The sequence below is a fragment of the Polypterus senegalus genome, chromosome 11, assembly GCF_016835505.1.
Source record: "Polypterus senegalus isolate Bchr_013 chromosome 11, ASM1683550v1, whole genome shotgun sequence".
NCBI lineage: Eukaryota > Metazoa > Chordata > Cladistia > Polypteriformes > Polypteridae > Polypterus > Polypterus senegalus.
Genome location: NC_053164.1, coordinates 151,490,781 through 151,513,688, shown reverse-complemented (window position 1 = coordinate 151,513,688; position 22,908 = coordinate 151,490,781). Strand labels below are relative to the sequence as shown.

At 36.5% G+C, this 22,908-nt stretch overlaps 1 protein-coding gene across 2 annotated transcripts in view; it reads left to right on the top strand.

The window, feature by feature from the left end:
* Positions 1–22,908, top strand: part of si:ch211-102c2.8 (trichohyalin) — an 83,455-nt gene that overhangs the window by 38,656 nt on the left and 21,891 nt on the right. For both annotated transcript variants that reach the window (XM_039769910.1, XM_039769909.1), the window contains 6 exons: positions 2,151–2,213; positions 2,650–2,745; positions 6,650–6,751; positions 10,873–11,055; positions 17,746–17,877; positions 21,056–21,294. In XM_039769910.1, coding sequence (XP_039625844.1) covers positions 2,151–2,213; positions 2,650–2,745; positions 6,650–6,751; positions 10,873–11,055; positions 17,746–17,877; positions 21,056–21,294 — 815 coding nt within the window. The remainder of the gene's footprint in view (positions 1–2,150; positions 2,214–2,649; positions 2,746–6,649; positions 6,752–10,872; positions 11,056–17,745; positions 17,878–21,055; positions 21,295–22,908) is intronic.

Genomic DNA, 22,908 nt, shown 5'->3' with positions numbered 1-22,908 from the left:
CTACTGTACATCACAATTAACTCTTAGGAATAAAAAATTGTAGAGTGATGCCTGGGTTGCCTGCAACTGGCATTAGCTTCTTGAACCTGGGTCATCAATAGTCAGAGACTGAGCTGGATTAGAGGATACAAACAAGCAGGAGTGGTGCAAAAATTGCATTATACTATTTATTTTCCACAATGTTCAAAACAAAGTGCAATACTTAAATAAATAAATCCATAATAAAAACAAGTGCTTTTTAAGGAAGTTAAAATAGCATATGGGATGACCAGTGTGTTAGAAGAAAAGAGATCTCAGACTGGCTGCCCTGTATGTTAATCAAGTGGCAAATGCCATTTTTTTTTAATGCAACGCGATCTACCTGCACTACCTTTGCAATCTACCGGTCGATCGCGATCAACGCGTTTGGCACCCCTGCTTTACCCCTGCCTCAGCAAGAGTTTGGATTATATTTTAATTATTTTAATTAACTTATCCTTAGTGTGTTTTAACCTTCAATTTAACCAATTTATTGAAGTATTTATTTAAATTTTAACCTAGGTGAAAAACTTTTTATTATGGATTATTTATTTATCTCCAGAAGAAACAGCACTGCACTTTATTTTGGACACTTTATTGTGTGAAACAAAGCAATTTGCACCAATCTTGTTATTCATGGCAATCAGTGCCCCGGGTTCAAAGAGTATACTAGGTGTGGACAAACTAGGCATCACAAGAAGACATTTATAAGTAGCATAGGGCATGCAAGAAGACACCTTCTCAAAAGACCTCATGTGGTAGATTGAAACAGAGGTTTCTCAGGCACTTTGTATTGTAATTTTTGATTTAATGGAAAGCTATCAGAAGCAGCGATATACACATTGTCACCTTCACTTCCTTTCTGTTACCCTGGCAGTAATTATCTCTGAAATAATATCTCCCGGAAAAGAATGTTTTCTGAAAAGATTTCAAATTTCACTGCACAAGTCTGTTTACTTAATTAATATAAATTACTTAACTTAAAATGTGAGAAACACATAGTGCAAACATGTGTCTTGAATACAAAATAATTGAATTGCAAAGTGTTTTAGGTATTTTATTTCACATATGAGGAATTGAGAAATCACTGTTAAGCAAAAATGAATGCATTCTTGCATTTTTATGAATAATACATAAAGCAGAGAGAGAGAGAGAGAATTGATTCAGTCCAGCTCTTGTAAGTGGAGTGGTCTTCAAACTGATTGTGCAGGTTTTTAAAGGACTTTGCATTACGAAATAATCCTGGCAACCTTTTACACAGAATGGATTTTAGCTTCCACACATAGCTTTGGGTTTGTTTTACAGCCAACGTCTTTGTAAGTATTGGATTCATCAATAATTAACATTTTCTAGCCTTCATAGTAATACTAACTAGAGTTTTATTTTGAGTCTGTCTTTTGTCATTGCTAAACTAAAGAATGCTCTTTTACATTTCTTATGTATTATTTTTTTGCTTAATCTATAGAATTGTATTGCTTAAGTAAAATGTAAAATAAACACATATTTAGACATTTCTTTACGTACCATAGGTATAGGAACTAATTATGGCGGTCATATGATGACTGTTTTTTGAGGATGAATAAGACAATGTCAATTGATAGTCAATTAATTTAACATACTGTAAATAGTTTTCCTTTTATTGCTAACAAATTAATATACAGTTGATTCAAAGAGATAACTCACTGCTTGTAGAAGTCAATAAACAGTATATACTGTATACCACAAGAAAAAGTGAAATATCTAATTGGGGTTAAAATAGTACTGTATATCAAATTTAAAATAAATCAACATATACATTTGTGTATAAATTAGTGCATAATTTATGCTACAATTTTAGAGACACCTCTAATAACAGCTGTAGAGTTAAGTTGGTCATGTATATATAGAGATTAAAAATGTAAACCTGTGAACATGAAAGAAACTCTGAATTCAGAATATGTATTTTTAAATAATCAATCTGAATAAGAGTGTTCAGATATGGATGGAGAAATAATAAACTGCATTTACATTCTGATGAATGTTCCAAACGTTTTACCGTGAGAACTGTTAGCAGCCCATACTTGTTGCTCTTAATTAATTTTGTATTGATTACTTTTATTATAAGTTTGACTAAACAGTATTTTTATATCTAGGAGCAAGATATTGAACATATCAAAACTGAACTGAACTTGCTGAAACAGCACGAGATGCAAAAGGTTTGTGCATGTGATTGATTCACATGATGCTCTCAATAACATAATAAGCTTGAAAATTGCCTTTTTATCTATAAACCCAAGGAAAGTAACTGATTTCAGTTTTTTAATCCTTTAACTTCCATTGATGGCTTTTGATGGGGCAGGCTTCATTGTTCTTACACAATCTAAAGACATGTTGCCAGTTATGTGTGTGTGCAAGTGGGAAGCATGATGAACTGATGACTTATCCAGGGTTGATTACCCACAATCCTGACCAGGACAAAACATGTTCTGAATAGTTTTGATTTTTTGTTTATCACTGTGTTTATCAGGGTGTTGTTTGTATCATTTATCATTGTTAAATGGTCACCTCCAAAACACTTAAATGTTTCAATTGACTTGTTTTCTATTTATTTTTATGGATCTTAAATAACTTTTTTTTTTTAAAACTTCTCAGCTTAGGGAAAATTCTGAACAAGAACGATTTGCTGCTTTGAAGGAACAATCTGCATATTTTACTCAAGAAGTTGGCTCACTAACACAGAAAGTTCAAGTAATTTAGCAGATTTTTATTTTTAAAAAACTTTCATTTATATTTACTGTCATCTTGTTTTTGTTATGTAATTTTCCTAAATAGACATGCCATTTTTAAAATAATATCTCTGAAAACACATACTAGAACATGAATACGCTGTGTAAAGTGTCTGAAATATTCAAACTCAGGATTCTGTAGCTCTGAGATGGCAGCACTAACCACTGTGCAAATGTGGTGTCCCATTTTCTTTTTAACTATAGGATAGTTAATATAAAGCACAACATGAATTTCAATGAAATATAAAAGACTATACAAAACAAATTTATAAGTGTTCAAAAATCTATTTATTTATACATTTTTAAATTAGGCTCCTAAACCTTTTAAATATTAATAAGTAATTTGTAGATTATTAGGCTAATAGCAGTATTAAGAAGAATTTTACTGAACAGTCTGCCCGGGTTCAGAAGAGGGAGGTCATATTTTACCAACGTACTAGAATTCTATGAAGAAGCAAAAAAAAGGATATGATCTTTGTGGACATTATTATTTATCTGGACTTTCTGAAAGCATTTGACAAGGTGCCACATCAAACTAAAAGAACTGGGAGTTCAGGGTGTGGTGTGTAGATGGGTAAAAAATTGGCTCAGACACAGGAAGCAGAGGGTTATTGTGCAAGCAACCTAATCAGAATTTGCTGATGTTAAGAATGGTGTTCCAGAAGGTCCAGTGTTAGGGTTGCTGCTATTTTATATATATATATATATATATATATGCTAGGGGCTTTGCCCCTGCTCGATTCATGAGCCCTCTCCCTCACCCCGAGGTGTGCCACGTGCCATGTGCCAGCCACTTCGTGTCTCTGTAGTTTGCGTTGTAAAGGGGGTGGCTGAATGCATTAATTGGAGATGCGGACGGATCACCTACTTGCTCACAGCTCCTCCTGTCGTTCTGTGTGTTCTGCTTCTTGCGCTACGCGTCGATCATTTCAAAGCCTGTACAGCATCTGTCCTCGCTTTGCTCGCTTACCCGATTATGGGGTGCGATAAGCACCTGCTACTTCATGCCTCTGCCGCTTGCGTTGTCGCTGAACACGAGTAAAGGCCAGCTTCTGTCTTTCTGCTGCTGAACTGCATGTTCTGCTTGTCGCGCTGCGTGTCGATCATTTAAAACCCTGCACAGCAGCTATTGTGCACAGCAGCTGTCCTTTGGTCTCACTGCTTTGTCTTGCAGGACATTAAACTGTCTCTCACGGGATGTCCGGGCTGATTATTACTTTCCTTATTTTCTGAATTTGCACATAGATTATTATTGTTCTGTTGTGCATCCTTTTTTGCCTTCTTTTCTCTCCAACGCTTTCATACCTCTTATCGACATGCTGCTGTTTCTTTTTCGCTTAGTCATTTGTTTAGTCGTTCACGTGCCATTTGGAATGTATAACATTTGTAAGAGCTGGGAGCACATGAAGTGTGTCTGCCAAAAGCATTCCAACAACTGAACGTGAACTTGTTTTAAATTGTTTGTAAGTAGGGCACGACGTGCAAAAGTCATCGTCTCACGGGCCTTGCTTCCTAAGGTTGTAATGTCCAGTCTCGCGTGACATCAAAGTGTCTCTCCGATATGATTACGTCTCGACCCAACATTTTTTTTTAAATTTTAATTTTATTGTAATCATTCCATACAAATAGATCAATTTTTACAAAAAATAGGATTGAAAACAAGTCAACCCCGACCCCTGAGAAAGAGAGTATATCCAACGAAGTAAAACTTTAAGCTTGCAAAAATACATAAATTGATGAGTTTAATAAGCGGATAAAGATAAATGGAGAAGAAAAAGAAATGGGAAGAGAATCTACTTCCTCAGTGCTTTAAGAGCTTATTCTAAAATAGTATTGATTAGATCCTGCCAGGTTTTGAAAAAGTTCTGCACAGATCCTCTAACTGAGAATTTGATTTTTTCCAATTTCAAATAGTATAAAACATCGGTTTCCCACGAACTTAAAAGAGGAGAGTTAGGATTCTTCCAGCTTAACAAAATAAGTCTGCGTGCCAATAGTGTAGTGAAGGCAATCATAGTTTGTTTGTCCTTCTCCACTTTTTTTTATATAATAGATTTTAGAGACTTTGGAAACTAGACTTGATGTTATTTTAGAAGAATTAGGTGCATACGAAGGCAAGCTTTGTTGGGCTGGAAAGCCTGTTCTCGTCTAGATTGTTCTAATGTTGTTATGTGCAGAGATCACAGAGAAAATAAACCCCTAATGCCCATGGTTGTTAGGGAAAAATCCCAAACCTGCTTAATTTAATTTAAGATTGTGAGAGCCCAGAGGGGATAACTTGACAATGTCAGTTGATAAACAGGAACCAGCCCTGGACAGATTGACCAGTCCATTGCAGGGCCCTCTCATGCATATACCCACATGGAGTCAGTTGAAAGTAACCTGCATGCCTTTAAATATGTGAGAAGAAAGCTTGATGAACCGGAGAAGAACCCAAGCAGATTGAGAAAATACATGAACTCCATAAGAACATTGCCAGGTGTAGAATTTGAACCCAGGATACTAGATCAATGATGAATCAGTGCTAACAACTGTGCTCCCCCAAGTATAAAAGTCAGGTTGAGTCTTGGCAGTGCATCCTGACATTCAACTGCCTACTGAAATCTAGGAAAATATTAATACATTTGTCAGAATATGAATGAGGTCTGCCATTTGGATGTCATTTGTAATGCTTATCAAATGAACTCAAGTGCCTTAGCAGGAAACATATGACAGCTAATATTCTGTAATTTTGATTATATAACAAGTAATGTGACCTACTGGTAAAGTCTGTTGGCACTCTGGTTGACATCCAACATCTAAAGAGGGATGCGTTTTAATTTGCGACTTCAGATTAGCTTGGTATGAGTTAGTGTGGGTATTGACTGTTATCCAATTCCAGGCTTGTTCATGACCTTTAAACCATATAATGGAAAGAGCATTTTCAAAACAGATGGCTGGTTCGATGAATGAATTACGGTTCTAAATTTGAGAAGATCCATTAAATTCAATTCACTTCAGTTCAGTTCATTTTTATATGGCTTTCTTCAATGGTTACAGACACAGAAAGCTATGACATGTTCACAGGTAATGTGCAAGTATGAATTTTACAAATTACTAAATACAGAATTAATGCACATTTAATGGTATTTATGTTATATATGTGTGGTTGCCTACACTCTCCACAGTTGAAGATTTAGTGGCTGCTAGATAGTATTGGAGGATCAAAATAATCATGACATTAAAGTTATGGTGCTTGGCTTACTTTCTGAAGGCAACAGCTCACACCAATATTTAGAGACTAATTTAATCTGGTGTTTAGTAACACCTATTATGACACCTATCAAAATTAAGCTTCTATGTCAAGTATACTCCTGGTGTCCTTACAGATATCATACCTCAAGTGCAGAGATCTACATTTGCCCTCTAATTGTCTTATTTAATCATCATTTCCCTTTGTAAATGCTCTTTAGCACAAATGTGAATGTAGATGAATAAGTTGCACTTCTTTAGGAAAATTGGCCATTTGTTTAATTTGCAACATTAATGTCTTTTTCTCAAAAATTACAGTTTTTTGGGAGATGAAAAACCTCTTACCATTCTCTTCAATAGGATGATCAGTAAATTGTTTAGATTTTGTAAATAATATTTGAAACACACCTTAGTTTATCTAAATTTTTAGAAAACACGCAAATGTTCAAGAGTCATTTTAAATTTACTGGGAATTATGGAACTATTATTAAACAAGAAGTCAGGAAAAATACAGTGTCACATTTATAGATATGTTATTACACATTTAGTGCCTCTGTTCTGTACATTACTTGATTTGTTTGTCCACTATCTAGATTTAAATTTTAAACTTTTAATTTTAAAAATGTTTATTTAAGTTAAAAGAAGAAGAAATTTTGAAGCTGATGGAAATGATTCGGAAGCATGAAGAGTCTATGAAAAATCTTACTGAAGATCTGAAAAAGCAATCCAGACAGCTAGTAAGTTGGATAAATCTATCTTTAGTGGTGTAGAGTTCAACTTTAAACTGTACATTTGGACATCCCAGTATTTATTAAAAAGCTGAATGAAAATGAGTTGTTTTAAGTTCTGTCGTTACATTTTGTTTCTGTTCAAATGGCAGTCATCATCTAATTTTCTTTTTGATAAAGTGCTCTATTTTGAGCCATAGTTTTTTTATTCAAAACATCATTATCATAATTATATTTAATGGGCTATTTTAAATTTTACTTTTTAAACCTTATAATAAGGATGTGCATTGTCACAATGTCATTAATAAGTTTAAAAAGCAGTATATCCACTATTGATGGATAACAGAACTGCAAATAAATTTTGTTGGGGTAGCGATTTGTCTTTTGAATCCTGGCTCCAAGGGTTGAGTCCCATACTTGGTCATTGTCTGTTTGTATATTCTATCAATGTCTGTGTGGGTTTTCCTCTCAGTATTTCACTTTTCCTCCCACATGCCCAGAGAATCACGGATTCAGTTAATAGACTATTTCAAACTGGCCTAGTGTGGGTGTGTTCATAAGTGAGCCATATGATGGACTGGAACTTGTCCTAGACTAATGTGACTTTGAGCCCCATGCTGACAGCATTGACTCTTGGCTCCCAATGACCCTAGATTGGAATAATTAGGTTTGTAAATGTTAAGGTTTATTAAAGTGTATGAAAAAGAGGCAGTCTCTCCATTATTTAAGTGTTAGTCTTATAATATATTTTCTTGGATGATTTCTAGTGTCATATTCCATATTCTTGGGAGAAATTTGAAATATAATTTTCCAAAAATTACAAATCTAGAGGCATTTGGCATAATCCAAGTTCATACTGAGATGTTTGCCATGGAGAGGCTTTGTTAAGATTGTGTTAAATGCTGAACTAAAATCCACAAATAAGATCCCAGCATAAGTACCTGGTTAATCTAAATGCTGCAAAATTTAGCAGAGAGCAAAGTTTACTGCATGTTCAGTTCAAGTCAAATTGTAAAGGGACAAAAACAGAATCTGTGACAGGTTTGAGAAGCGGGAGAATTAAACATTCAAATTCATTATTGTAAAGGAATAAGTTGCTTCTTGGCCATAGTAATGTTTGTTAATTCTTTGAAATTGGTAGAACTTTATAGGAACTGGTTTTGAGGTGGTCCATAGGGCTCCTCACGCATGTAAATACCTCAGAGCTTTCCAAGACACTGTCCAACTCTGCATGGACCTGAAAATGGTTTGATACTTTCAGTTTTGGGGTTGATGCCCCTGGACAAAATGCCACCTTTTACTTGTGCCTTGTGACCATGACCACGTATCTCTACCTGGCTAGTCTGGAGTCTCATTTTCCATGTTGGAACAAATGACAAATTTAAGGTAAGGCTGTCAGTCCTGCAATCCAAATTTAAAGACTTAGGAACAGAACTGACAAGGTAGTCTTCCCTAAAGTTGTGCCTGTGTCACTTGCCAGTCCTGGTAAGATTCAGGAAATTAGAAGGCTTAATCCGTGGTCAGACCTTGGTTTAGGATAGAAACGTGTAAGTTTAGATAGATACATAGATAGAAAGATACTTTATTAATCCCAAGGGGAAGTTTATGGGGCATTAGGACTACTTTTGTAACCCGTGACAGGTTACATTTCAACCAGAGGAGCCCCAATAAGTTGATAAGGTGTATGATTAGGCTAGTTGAGGATTGTTTAAACTATAGAATAGAGTGCAATTAGTTTGGGAAAAATCAGGCTTAGAAATTGAACTTGAAGAGAAAAGCAATAGTGTAAAAAATTAATATCCATATCACTTTAAAATGTAAGTTTAAGTGTAAAAGTGAGATAGGTAAATTTAAAAACCTTGCCTTAATGGCTGAAACATCAAAAATAAAAGTAATTTGGAGTTGTATGTAACTGAGCATAATTATGTTATAGCAATAACAGAAACCTTGCCAAATAACAAAGATGGGGATAAGTATAACATACATGGGTACACATTTTTTAAGAAGGATAGGCAGAATGCAAAAGGAGTTAGGGTTGTTGTTTATGTTAAACAGAATTTAAATGCAGGTCTTCTTCAGTTGGATGATGAGCCACGATGAGGATGTCTGTATTCGTCTGGAAAGCCTTAGGGAAAGGGGCCTTATTTTATGAGTGTGTTATAGACTGCCAAATACAGACAGTAATTTCAATGTGCATCTTTTTAGTAATATTAAAAATCAAGTTTATGTTGGCATACTGTAGTCACGGGGGACTTTAACTACCCAAACATTAACTGAACTAACCGTGCAAATAGTGCAGTATAAAACCAAAAGCTTTTAGGCTTAATCAGTGTTTGTTTTTTAATATGATATGCTAAAGCACCAACACAGGAGAAACCAGTTTAGAGTTAGTATTTTGTAATAATCTAGATAGAATTCAGAGTGTAGATTGATCCACTATTGTCAAGTGACCATAATTTTGTATAGTTCTTTTTTGTTTTGGAAGAATGCAAATACAAACTGTTAAATTTAACTTTGGTAGGGCAAATTTTGAACAGATGCAGTAAAATCTAAAAGGATTACTGATATAAGCTTTTAAGTGTAGAAACAGTCAAGGAGCAGTGTAGCAGGTTTAAAATCATTTTACATATAATGCAGGACAGGTAATATCCCAAAATTTGGAATTAGTAGGAAATTAAAAAAGACTCTGCAGTAGATTAATAAAGAGTTGAAAAAACAGATGAAAGAATGAAGACAACCATTAAGAAGGATATTAGGGAAGGTAAAAAGCAGTCCGAGAGGAATATAGCAGATACAGCAAAAGATGACCGAAAAAGATTATTTCAGTATTTTAGTAGTAAAAAAACAGTCCATGAGGAGGTGAAGTGCATCTGATATAGTAAATGGGAATTAAAATATAAAGACAGTGAAATAACAAATGCTCTGAACTTGCACTTTCTGAGGTCTTCACATGTGAGGAAGTGGATAACCTCCCACTGGTAAAAGGGACTACAAAGGAAGTACTGAAGATTTAGAAATTGTAGAGGGAGAAGTACAGCTTAAATTAAATAGGCTGAAATCAAATAAATCACCGGGACCAGATAATATTTAAGGAGGATAGTGAGTCTATATATAAACCCTTGACGCATATTTTTAGGAAGTCACTGTGCACTGGTGAAGTTCTGAAGGACTGGCAAATGGCAAATATTATCCCGTTATATAAAGGGTGATAGGCCAGATCCAAGTAATTATAGGCCAGTAAGCTTAACGTGTATCACAGGTAAATTCATATAAGAAATTATTAAGGATAAGATTGAGCAGCACATGACAAGAACAAGAGTTTTACTGAACAGTAAGAATGGGTTCAGACAAGGGAGGTCATGTTTTACTAATATGCTGGAATTCAGGATGTTGTTTACAGATGGATGCAAAATTGGCTTAGACATAGGAAACAGAGAGTTATGGTGTGAGGAACCTTATCAGAATTGGCTGATGTTAAGAGTTGTGTTCCACAGGGGCCAGTGCTAGTACCAGTAAGCTTAACCAGTAAGCTGGTTAAATTTTCAGATAATACCAACCTGGTGGATTGGCAGATAATCCCACAATATAGGTTGGCCATCAAACTAAAATAAATTGGATTTATGTGTGTAGCATGTAGATGAGTGCAAAATTGGCCAAAGCACAGGAAGCACAGGGTTATATTGCGAAGAAATATATCAGAATTGAGTGATGCTAAGAGTTCTGTCCCTCAGGGTTTATTGCTAGGGCCATTGCTATTTTTGGTATGTATAAGTTGTTTGGATAGGGATATAAATAACAAACTGGTTAAGTCTGCAGATAATACCAAGTGGGTGGATTGGCAGATAATCTGGAATTTGTTGAATCATTACAGATGGACTTGGATTTAATTTATTCATGCAGAATGTACTGATTTCAGTTCATTTTTTTTATTTCATAGTATTTTGGTATTGTGTGCCTTAAGATATCTATTACATACACAGCATCTGGAAAAGCAGAATAAGAAATTAAACCTTAATAATAATAACTGAGATCAGATTCCAGCAAACATTAGCTGAAAAAGTTTTCAGTTTGAAATTCTCTTGCTGCCCTTATTTCTTTGTGATATGATGGAGCTATGCTTAACCTATTAGGTGCAGGATGCTGTACAGAGTGAGAAAAAGAAGTGGGAAGAAGAGAAGGCCAAGGAACTTAAACACCAGTATGATCTGTGGGAGAAAGAGAGAAAAAGAACTTTGACTGATATGCAGGAGGATCAAGAACGAGAGAGGAGGAATGCCTTGTCCCTGCAAAATAAAATCATTGAGTTGCAAAATGTAAGTTCATCTTTTATTTTTCTGATTTATACAGAAAATATCAAAATGTTGAATATTTTTAATAAGAAGCAAAGCTCAGCTATCTTCTTCTAGAGAACATGTAGCTTGAGTGTTGAAGTTTTAACCACAGTTTTTTCAATTTACTCACCAATTCTAATTCATTGTATGACTTTAAGCAGACACTTAACCTGCCAATCCTCCATCTACAAAAACAAAAAAAAATTAAAAACAGTGAAAGATAAAAATTATGGACTCTGGCACAGCACAAACTATGGATATCTGTCTCTTCAATTATGTGTTATAACAGTGATTGACTGCTACTTTACTTACTTTATACTTTAGAATTCATAAACTGTTGCAATCAAAGACAAAGTAGATAAGCAAAAGACCTCCCGTGAAGTAGCTCATCATACTCAGGCAACATTGTTTTTCAAGTGCTTTAGGCACATCTTTTGGTTAATTCTTGATTGCTCAAAAATCATCTGTGCTCAAGATGAAACAAAGCTCAGAGAATGAAAGAATGCAAATATCTTTAAAAAAGTACAGTTAGTGGATGTTAGACATTATACACTTGATGTTATTTTGGGGGATTTAATGGATAGGACTGGTAAGTTTTGATAGGCTGAATGGCCTGCTCTTGTCTAAATTTTTCTAATGTTCTAATCAGAAGATGTTTTCTTCATTGTTAACATGTAACATTTATCAGTATTAGAGAACTGAATAGTACTTAAAACATTTTCCTTTGATATGAATTAATCAGTTATCGAGAATATAGTAAGGTAATAGATGCTTGTAAATTAATGCTCTATAAGGAATTGTCTATTCTCAATTATTATTTGACAGCCATACTATGAACTATCACAAGAAACCACTCAGATCTAAGGTTGCAGGGTATTCTGATGTTTATATTGGCCATAGCAGCACTTAATTAATGGACAGATATTGTTGCTTTCCATTTATGTTAATCAGTTACTGCTTTGTTTTCTGGGTGTTTTAAGAAATTCATATTTAGTAATTATAAAATCTATAGCTGCATTTTTCCTGAGAACTTGTCACAGCATTCAGTGCAGAGCTATATACAAAAATAAACTGAATTTAATTGAATTAACAACCTTTGGTTGTCAGAGATGGAGGAATAAATTCAGTCACTTTACACCAGACTGCTGGTGTGGCCCTAAAAACGACCTTTGGCTTCTGAAGTGACTCCTCCACCACATCACCCGTTCCTTCTGCACCACTATACGCTCCCAGCTGCCTAGGCCCCTTGGCCCACACACTCATGCCCGCCAACTCCACCTCACTCCACTCACCTGTGGTCAGTGGCAACCTGACTGCCACACTACTCCCAGTTATGTGAGGCAATCCAAGGCCAGAGTCCACATCTGAGGCTTGCTAACAGTCACATGCCCAGGCAGGTAGATTTCAGCAGACTGAGATGTGGAATAAAGTGCTTAGTCACAGTTCCATGTCTGCTGCCCCTCTTCTGCTGTTCACAGTGTTTCTTTTATAGCCAGTTTCTTTGGGTGTCCCCACCCCCTTTGATAGTCGGTGGCCTCCTGAAAAGCATGTCTGTCTCATATCCAGACCCAAGGGTACTATATTGTACCATAAATAGGTATTCCCAGTTGCTGTGGTAATTGCTAAAATGCACTCACCTAAAGGATTATTAGGAACACCATACTAATACGGTGTTTGACCCCCTTTTGCCTTCAGAACTGCCTTAATTCTACGTGGCATTGATTCAACAAGGTGCTGAAAGCATTCTTTAGAAATGTTGGCCCATATTGATAGGATAGCATCTGGCAGTTGATTGAGATTTGTGGGATGCACATCCAGGGCACGAAGCTCCCGTTCCACCACATCCCAAAGATGCTCTATTGGGTTGAGATCTGGTGACTGTGGAGGCCATTTTAGTACAGTAAACTCATTGTCATGTTCAAGAAACCAATTTGAAATGATTCGATCTTTGTGACATGGTGCATTATCCTGCTGGAAGTAGCCATCAGAGGATGGGTACATGGTGGTCATGAAGGGATGGACATGGTCAGAAACAATGCTCAGATAGCCCGTGGCATTTAAACGATGCCCAATTGGCACTAAGAGGCCTAAAGTGTGCCAAGAAAACATCCCCCACACCATTACACCACCACCACCAGCCTGCACAGTGGTAACAAGGCAAGATGGATCCATGTTCTCATTCTGTTTATGCCAAATTCTGACCATTTGAATGTCTCAACAGAAATAGAGACTCATCAGACCAGGCGACATTTTTACAGTCTTCAAGTGTCCAATTTTGGTGAGCTCGTGCAAATTGTAGCCTCTTTTTCCTATTTGTAGTGGAGATGAGTGGTACCCGGTGGGGTCTTCTGCTGTTGTAGCCCATCTGCCTCAAGGTTGTGCGTGTTATGGCTTCACAAATGCTTTGCTGCATACCTCGGTTGTAACGAGTGGTTATTTCAGTCAAAGTTGCTCTTCTATCAGCTTGAATCAGTCGGCCCATTCTCCTCTGACCTCTAGCATCAACAAGGCATTTTCGCCCACAGGACTGCCGCATACTGGATGTTTTTCCCTTTTCACACCATTCTTTGTAAACCCTAGAAATGGTTGTGCGTGAAAATCCCAGTAACTGAGCAGATTGTGAAATACTCAGACCGGCCCGTCTGGCACCAACAACCATGCCACGCTCAAAATTGCTTAAATCACCTTTCTTTCCCATTCTGACATTCAGTTTTGAGTTCAGGAGATTGTCTTGACCAGGACCACACCCCTAAATGCATTGAAGCAACTGCCATGTGATTGGTTAATTAGATAATTGCATTAATGAGAAATTGAACAGGTGTTCCTAATAATCCTTTAGGTGAGTGTATGTGAAATCAAATTTCACAGTTCTAAAAAAAATGAGACATTGAATTAAATTAATGGTTTTCTCCTTAAGTGATATTGACACATTTTTGTATGTGGAGGTATGATTTCAGCTTTAATTCAGTCAAATAAAAAGACTAAAATAACATATTACAGACATGGCTTGCAGTGCTTAATATTTTAAAGCATTAAAAATGAATTATAATACTACCATATTACTGCCTATGTGGACAAAACTATATTCTGGGGTCCCAAGCAATTCCCTTCTTAATGTGGCCACATACAAACACCCAGTAAGTGACTGCTTTATTAGATGCACCTACCCTTGTCACTGTCATGTGACTGTACCTCGTTATATATGTAGCATGCAGACATGGTCAGTACATTTAGTTATTGCTTAAGCTGTATGATCTAAGTAACTTTTATTGTGGTATAATTGTTGTTGCTTCCAGCATGGCTGAGAACATTCATACACTTCAGTCTCTAGAGTTTACAGTAGATGATAGTAAAATCATCAAAAAATACAGTAAACAAAAGTTATTTGATTGGAAACACCTTTTAATGGCAAAGTTCAAAGAAAAGGCTTCATGAGTTGTTTTTAAAGTACACCATTGCATGTTTTTACAATTCTCTGATTGAGTTGTGTTCTGTTATTTTGTTTTATTTCCAAATAAAAGGAATTAAAAAGTAAGAAGACAAATACTTTTGCACTTATAGAGATTGCTTTAACCAAGTTCCTGTGAGAACAGAATTACTAAGGCTCTGTGTATTCTTGTCGAAGTTACCAGTTTAACATGGTTTTATAATCTTGTCTTTTCCTATAATTTGTAATAGTAGCCAGTTGAAGGTAATGGAGGGGGTGAACTTGGAAAACAACATGCACAACAATTAAATATCTACTACAGCTCTTTATAAATTAAACTGTTTTCTTTATCAAAAATTTACTATGAGGCCTGTAATAAGTAACTTGTGGCATGTATAATGTTGCATTTGAAACTGTTATGTTAAGGGCAATACAGACATTGGTTTGATTGTTTTTATAGAATTGTTAAGTCTATGAATTAGAAAGCAGTCCTGTTGATTGCTAACATGCATTATGCCTACTATTTTATTGGTTCTCTTATAGCACATTTTTATTATTAAATTGCAGAACATCTTCGTAGTGACAAAAACAAAGAGTTTCGTATGGGCATAATTATAACAACAATAGGGTTGTTTTTTTGTACAGTATAGTGTAATAGTTTAACTTTTATATGTTTTTCCAAGAAATCAGATATTAAAGCTTTGATGTGACAGATACAAATTTTCACATAACACAGAATAATTGGCAGACTTAAATTTTATGTTTCAGCAGTCCTCAAGGTCAATAACCAAAATGTAGGTGATAGAAGGGAAATCTGCTACAGTAGATCTCTTCTTCTCTTCTTTCTCTTTATCTTTTCCCACTTCTGTTTGGGGTTGTCGTGGTTGATCAACCTTCTCCAAACGGCTCGGTCCTGCACCTCCTCACTAGTCAAGCCATTTCCCTTCAGATCATCTTTTACTTTATCTATCCACTCCCGCTTTGGTCTCCCTCCCCTATACTTCCACTCGCATGACACTTTGGCCCACATATTCATTGTCTGTTCTCATCACAAGTCCATACCACCTCAACCTACTTTCCTGTACTTCCTTAGATATCTCTCCCACTTTTGTTGTACTTCTGATTGTCTTGTTTCTTATTCTGTCCTTTTTTGTAACTTTACATATTCATCTCAATATTATAATTTCTGCCACATCTAGCTTCTGCTCCTTCACTCCCTTAACTACCCGTCTCTCAGCTCCATACATCATTTATTGGTCTTACCACTGTCTTGAAAACCATACCTTTAACCTTTGCTTTAATTTTTCTGTCACATGATACTTCTGATACATTCTTCCAATTATTCCATCCACAGTGCACTCTGTTTTCTCTGCATCTTGTTTTGTACCTCGGGTTATCATTAATTCTAGATATTTAAATGTATCCACTCTTTTCAATAGTCTCCCAGCTGGCTAACTTCCGAATCCTGATCATCATTAAACCTCATATATTCTTTCTTTTTTCTATTTATCTTCACCCCTCTATCTTTCAAAGTCCTTCTCCATTCTTCCAACTTCCTTTCAACTTCCCCTTTTCTGGTGCAACACAATACAATGTCATCAGCAAAAAGCAGACACCAAGGATATTTGTCTTTTATTCTATGACTCAAGACATCCATAACCAGATCAAAGAGGTAAGGACTTGAAGAAGATCCCTGGTCTGGACCTAATCTAACTGTGATCTTGTCTGTTAACCCAACACTGTTTTTAACTCGAGTCTTCATTCTCTCATACATATTCTGGACATATCCTCACATACTTCTTTGGTACTCCTTTTCTCTCATGCCCCTCCAGACCTCTTGCCACATACTCGATCATAGGCCTTCTCTAAATCAATAAACACTATATGTAGTCCTTTCTGTTTTTCTTGATGCTTCTCTATCAATTGCTTCAATGCAAGTACTGCGTGTGGGAAAGTGAGGTCCGCGGCTGATTGCCTTTTTAAACAAATAATTGCCGCACTCACAGCTTTAAGGAGGGGGCATGGTAGTGTGGCAGGAGCGGTTCCTGGGCTCAATGTGGCACATGTGTTTCTGCAGTTAAGTGCACAGGGGAGAAATCATCTATGTCTGTAATTAATGCCTGGAGCTGCTAATCGCCACACTTGTGCCACGTCCCCATATAAAAAGAGAAGTACGAGTGTGAGGGAGAGGAAAATAAAACGAGTAAAAGGTCAGAGGTTCAAATGCAGTGGAAGAGCAGTCTCAGGCAGGAAAATCCGGCCACCTAGAGAGAAAAGGCAGCATGAACAGGAGCCCTGCGAAGGAGCGTAGGTCATGGTGTTCTAGGGACTGGTTTGCCCCACTGATCAAAGATGTGGATTGGGGCGAGCTTGGCTGATGACCTCCCCAGGGATCCGAGGTACAAGTGTGTTTGCACGAAGGATGACAGGAGGAAATCCAACCTCGGACGGTCTGTCAGATGCCGGCGGAGGCAGCCAAGATGGGGATCAGAGGATGAAGGTCATGGCTGCTGCGTCTCTGCCGGCTGCGTGAGCTAGGATTATTCGTCATGGAAAAGAACATGATAGAGGCAGTGACTGTGTTTTTAACCTCTGGTTTTAAAGGTATTATTTATTGTGATTTTATCCCCCACTTTTCACCTGCTTTTATGGATTATTTATTTATGGATGTTTTTGAATCACTGCACTATTTATTTCAGCACTGCTTAGGTTTTTTTGTTAATAAAAGCACTTGAGATTTGCACCTTCCCCTTGCTCCAAGTGTGATTTGTCCTCATTTGCCAACTCATTTGGTTATGTTATCAACGGTGATGGGTTCAAGAGGCTCCCAAAACTGGAAGAGGGAGCATGAAGCAGGACCCGCACAGTCACACTGCATCAGTTATTGTTCTTCCTGGCATAAAATCAAACTGCTTCTCCACTATGGTGGTCTCTTCCCTAGGCCATCTCTGTTTAACCCTTTAATTGTGTGTGATATTAGCTTTCTACATTGTTTCCACAATCCAGAATATCACCACTCTCCTTATAAATGGGTGCAGTCACACACTGAATGGGTATACAATATGAAAAGGGTGTGAGCAATTGTAGAGTATGCCCCCAAGAAAAATTATAACAAATAAACAAATTGAAAAATTAGCAATATAAACAAAATATTTGGACAGTTGCCTTTGGGATAATATTTAAGTCACCTATCTTCTTTAATTGTTATAGACACATATACATTATGCCTTCTCTTATTTCTACAGAGGGTTCAGGAACTTGAATCTGAATGCAGGACCTTGCAGAGGGAGAAGCAAGATGCAGTAATGGAAGTCCGCAGCTTAATGAAGGAAGATAAGCAGCAAGAAGTAAATCGTATCAAAACAGAGATGGAACAGGTGAGTCTGTTTTTGTCTGCATTTATGTTGGTAAGGAGTCATAAAGAGAAAGCTGTGCCTGGTGGGAAGAAATTACACACTTTTTTTTATTTCTTTTTTACATTTTAAATGTAAGCCTAGAGGTGTGAAAAACTGCTAAAACAATAAAAAAATATGTGTCTCAATAATGTAAAGCAACAGTTCATAAATGGTTGCTGTCGGTTAATGCCCATCCCAAGGGTTACCACCTAGCTAGTAGGCTGGCAGTAGTATTGATATTGCAATTTTTTTGAGCCCATTGGCAGACCCTAATTATTCAGTGGTTTGTTTTTACTCAGACATCTGACTTTATGGGACTTGCAATTGTAACATACACACCCTTCCCCTGATGAGTTCTCATATTTGCGTGACATAAATGAACACAGCCAGACTTTTTTTTCCTTATTTTGTATTAATTAAACATTTTGGTTCAAATACAAAAGTTACTCACATATCACTACTGTAAGGCAATTTTATATGTATAAAAGTCACATTGAGTATTCTTTTTTATGTATGTTTTTAAGAAGTCATACTGATAAACAAAATTACTTGCCTGTCCTCCTCATAAAAGATTATTTCTAGACCTAATTGCTAATATTTTGTTGCATGCCAGGCTCAAAACAGGCATAATAATGATGTTAATAGTTTAAAAATGATCCAACTATTTTTACATAATGAAATGACAAATACAAAGTCAACAAGAATTATAACTGACATAGGTTTTGAATTTTGAACTCAGTCTCCTGGGGCCTCATGTATAACCAGTGCGTATGCACAAAAATGTTGCATAACAACGTTTCCACGTTCAAATCATGATGTATAAAACCTAAACTTGGCGTAAAGCCACGCACATTTCCACGGTACCTCATACCCTGGCGTACGCAAGTTTTCCACTCGGTTTTGTGGGCTGGTGGCACCGAGCGTCAGAGCAGTGCTACTGTTCCTGTGTGGTTACCCTTTCTTTTTCAGCTTTATAAATACACTGAAATTAACTGCATATTGTTTATTAGTTTAAGGCATTTCATTGTATTTAACCAGTAACAATATAATGGTCCACGGAATGGTCAAACTATTCTAAATACAATAGCTGCTTTAGCGTTGTTACTCTCACTGCACCTTCTTCTTCTTCATTCAGCTGCTCCTGTTAGGGGTTGCCATAGTGGATCATCTTTTTCCATATTACTCTCACTGCACCACTCAGAGTATTTATATTACTGTATCTGAGTGGGGTGTCAAAGATCTACAGAAACTGAGAAAGAGAAATATCGGTGTACAGCGACATGCACACGTTGTCTCAGCCATGCTGCCTATATGAACTGTTCTTACACAGCAAATGTTTCAAAGCCTTTCCTGTACGGACCTCGCGGTTCAGAAACCGTTTCATCCCAAGAACTATAAACACACTCAATCAGTCCATCAACTGCTCCTTGTAGAACTGTTTGTACTTATAAGTGCAATTACCTCACTGTAAACTTGCACTACAGTTATAATATTGCACAACCTGAGCCACTTTATAAAGCATGTATTTACATATGATGACGATATGATTTTTAGAATGAAATGCAGCAAAATATGTTTATTATATTATACAGATAAAACTTTAACTTCATTTACCCTGTAAATAGTCTGTATTGTTAATAATTAAACATGCCAGGACACAGTGCCTCAGCACTAGCGAGGAGCCTGTGCACCCTTAATGGATTGTTCCTGCCACGCACTGTATTCTTGCTTGTGCAGGCGCAACATTGGAAGGATAGATGGGTAGAATAATTAAAAATGCACTACGAAGATATTTCAATGTTCCTTAAAAGTTTTGAAGAATCGACGTTCTAAGGTTACAGAAGGCTTAATGTCTATTACAGAGCTGATTGTGTGGCAATTGGGTATTTGGAGAAAGAAAAGTAAGGACAGGAATTAGGGGTTAGTATGACTGAAAGAGACAGTACTGCTACAATAAACTATTTCATCAAAGGTCGCGAATGGCGCAGCAAGCATCCATCTTGTGTGAGACATGGACAATCACTGCGCCACCGTGTTCCCATGTTTAATAATTTAACTCCTATCATCATGAAAATGATATCATGTATACATCTCAGTATTTTAATTATTCAGAGAGCTGTAATATCATGAATGTAATGGATTCTGTGTCCTGTCGGAGGAAGAAAAAGCTAGTTTAAGAAGCACATAGTGATACACACATAGAAGAGCAAATACAAAACAAAGCATTTAACGTGCTACTTTAGTTACGATTGGATTTGAGAAACTAGTAAACAATTTTAAGATGAAGTTTATGATGTTCTACTTTAATGACAAAATAAACTACATGGTTAAAGTGGAATTTTCGAGATTAAAGTTGACATTTCATGCTTTTTTCCCACTGTGTGCCTATTTTTTTTGTCTGTACCCTAATAAGCTTTCATATGACACTCAGACTGTGGACTACGACTTTGATATCTGACAAATTCTTTTTTATTTTGGGCACTGTGCGACTTTGTGAACTTGAGCTTTCGAGTTTCTCCGACACTCTGTCACTCGATCAACTTCCTTTTGTTGATTATATCACTATTTAAACCAACAAATAGTACGTTTTTCCTTGCCTCCATTTGGTATTCATGCTTTTCCCATTGTCTTTTCACAGAACGCTGAGCTTAAGGGCTATTTATATTGATTTGCATATTCAAAGAGGCGTAATTCTGGGAGGAGTTGGGGCGAGACAGCAGGCGCATGCACGTGCGTTACTTTTCACGCTGAGCTGGATTTATATAGCTGAAGAACATGGAAGTTTGCGTATGCACAGATTTTTACATTTGGAATTTTTTGTCCGTAAGCACATTTCTGCTTTTGTCCATACGCCATGTTATATTGTGAATTCTACGCACAGCGTTATACATGAGGCCTCTGGTGTGTGCCATTGCATGTAAAATGCTTTGAAGGTCTAGAAAAGCACTGTATAAATGTAATATAACTATCAACCATAATTCAGATAAAAAAATCAGAGAGGATAAATAAATTAGACATGAAAAAATGATTTACTGATTATGCTTTACAAACAAGACAAAAGCAAAAAATATGAAAACAGTCACCTTGCTTATCTTTAATTAAAGATGATGCTTACTTTTTAATTTGACTGTTCCAACTCAGTGTTTATTCATATTTGCAGGAAAAGGCACAAGAGGCTGATCGGTTCAAACTGAAGATACAGCAGCTGCAAGATGACTTGCAGATGTTACGGGCTCGTCTCAGTGAAACAACTCGTCTAGAGAAGGAGAAGGAGGTTCAGGCTGAAAGGCAGGAAAGGAATCTTGCAATGGAACTCCAAACGGAATGTGAGCGTATCAAGGATCTTGCACTAAGTTCACGGGGTTGTGCACCAACTGGATCATCACATTTTCGTCAAAGGTTTATTTTTAGCATTTTTTTCATCCTAACCATATCACAGATATTCATTGAATGATATATTAAAAATAGTTTATGTATTTTAGTAAATGTGTAATAGTGTCAGATAGGAGTGTCATAGTGTTTGAAACTTGAAAATATGGTTTATGAGAATGATCGAGGAGTCGGTGGACTCATCATTATCTATATCCACAAAGGTACAGAAGCAATCAAGAAGGCTAATAGAATGTTAGGTTATATAGCATTATGTCTACAGCACAAGTCAAGGAAGACTAAGATAAAGGTGTATAACTCACTTGTGAGACTTCACCCTGAGCACTTAATTCATTTTTGATTTCCAAAAAGAGTGGCTAATTTTAGCACTGCAAGGTTTGAGCTGTAAAGAGAGTGACTGAAGAAGCTGAACCTTTTGAGTTTAAGCAAATGCAAATGAAGAGGGGTCAAGATTGAAGTGTTTAAGATTATGAAGGGAACCAGTACAACGGAGCTGAGCTGTTATTTTAAAATAACTTCTTGAACAAGAACACTTGGACACAGATAAAAACTTCTAATGATTCTTTTTTAACACAAAGAACTATAGAGACATATAGAATAAATTACCAAGTAGTGTGGTGCAGAGTAGGATTTTAGGAACTTTTAACACTAGGAGCACAATGGCCCATGCCAATTGGCATTGTATTTTTAATCTAATCATGTCATAATAGTGTATGTCACACTTCTGTCTTTCCTTGACTTTTCCTAATTTGCTGCACTTCAAATACCTGTGTTGTTGCGACTCTGAAATTCTATTTAGAAAATGTGAATTGTTCTTTGGTTTTTACTTGAAACACCACCAACTAGCAACACACATTGAACATTGTTTCCCAAATGTGAATTGCTATTTACTTCAGCAGACAACTATACTATCAATGAGAAAATATCACACTTATAATCACTCACATTGTTCCACTAGGTGTGATGAAGATAAAGAAAAAGCATTGTTGGTGCTCTAGTTAACTTAGTCAGGTTAAAAAAATGACAGTAAATTCTCGTGAAACGGCATTGCATTATTTTTACATACTGTTGAAAACGAAGTATGCAGGCAGCATGAATTCTACTTGGAGAAGGGAGAACATACAAAGTGAGACATAGTAGATGAAGTGATCAATCTATGAGTGAAAAAGGCCACAGTGGATGCTGGCTCACTCATACAATTTTCAGACACTACAGACTAACATTGAATGCAAATGCAAGAATAAATGGTGATCCTTCTTTTTGAAAATGGATGGACTGAGGCAGCATGTTATTTGGCTGCAAATGAGTCACCTTTAAGAATTATTGGAGTGCATCTAATTGTGATTATAGAAGAAGTTGATGTATATATATCAGCACATGTATATATCTTACACAATTACATATGAAGGAGGAGGGGGATGAAGAATTCGACATAACAGGGAGTACCAATGGTTATTTTATTTAACTTCAAGTGCAGACTTTGAATGCCAAATAAGCTGCTTGCTCAAAAGACAGCATCTTCTCTCTACTGAACTGTAAACTAAATGAGACGGCAGCTGACAGACCAACTTGAAAGAACACAACAGATGGTCAAGGAGAAAGACAGACACACTAATGACATGC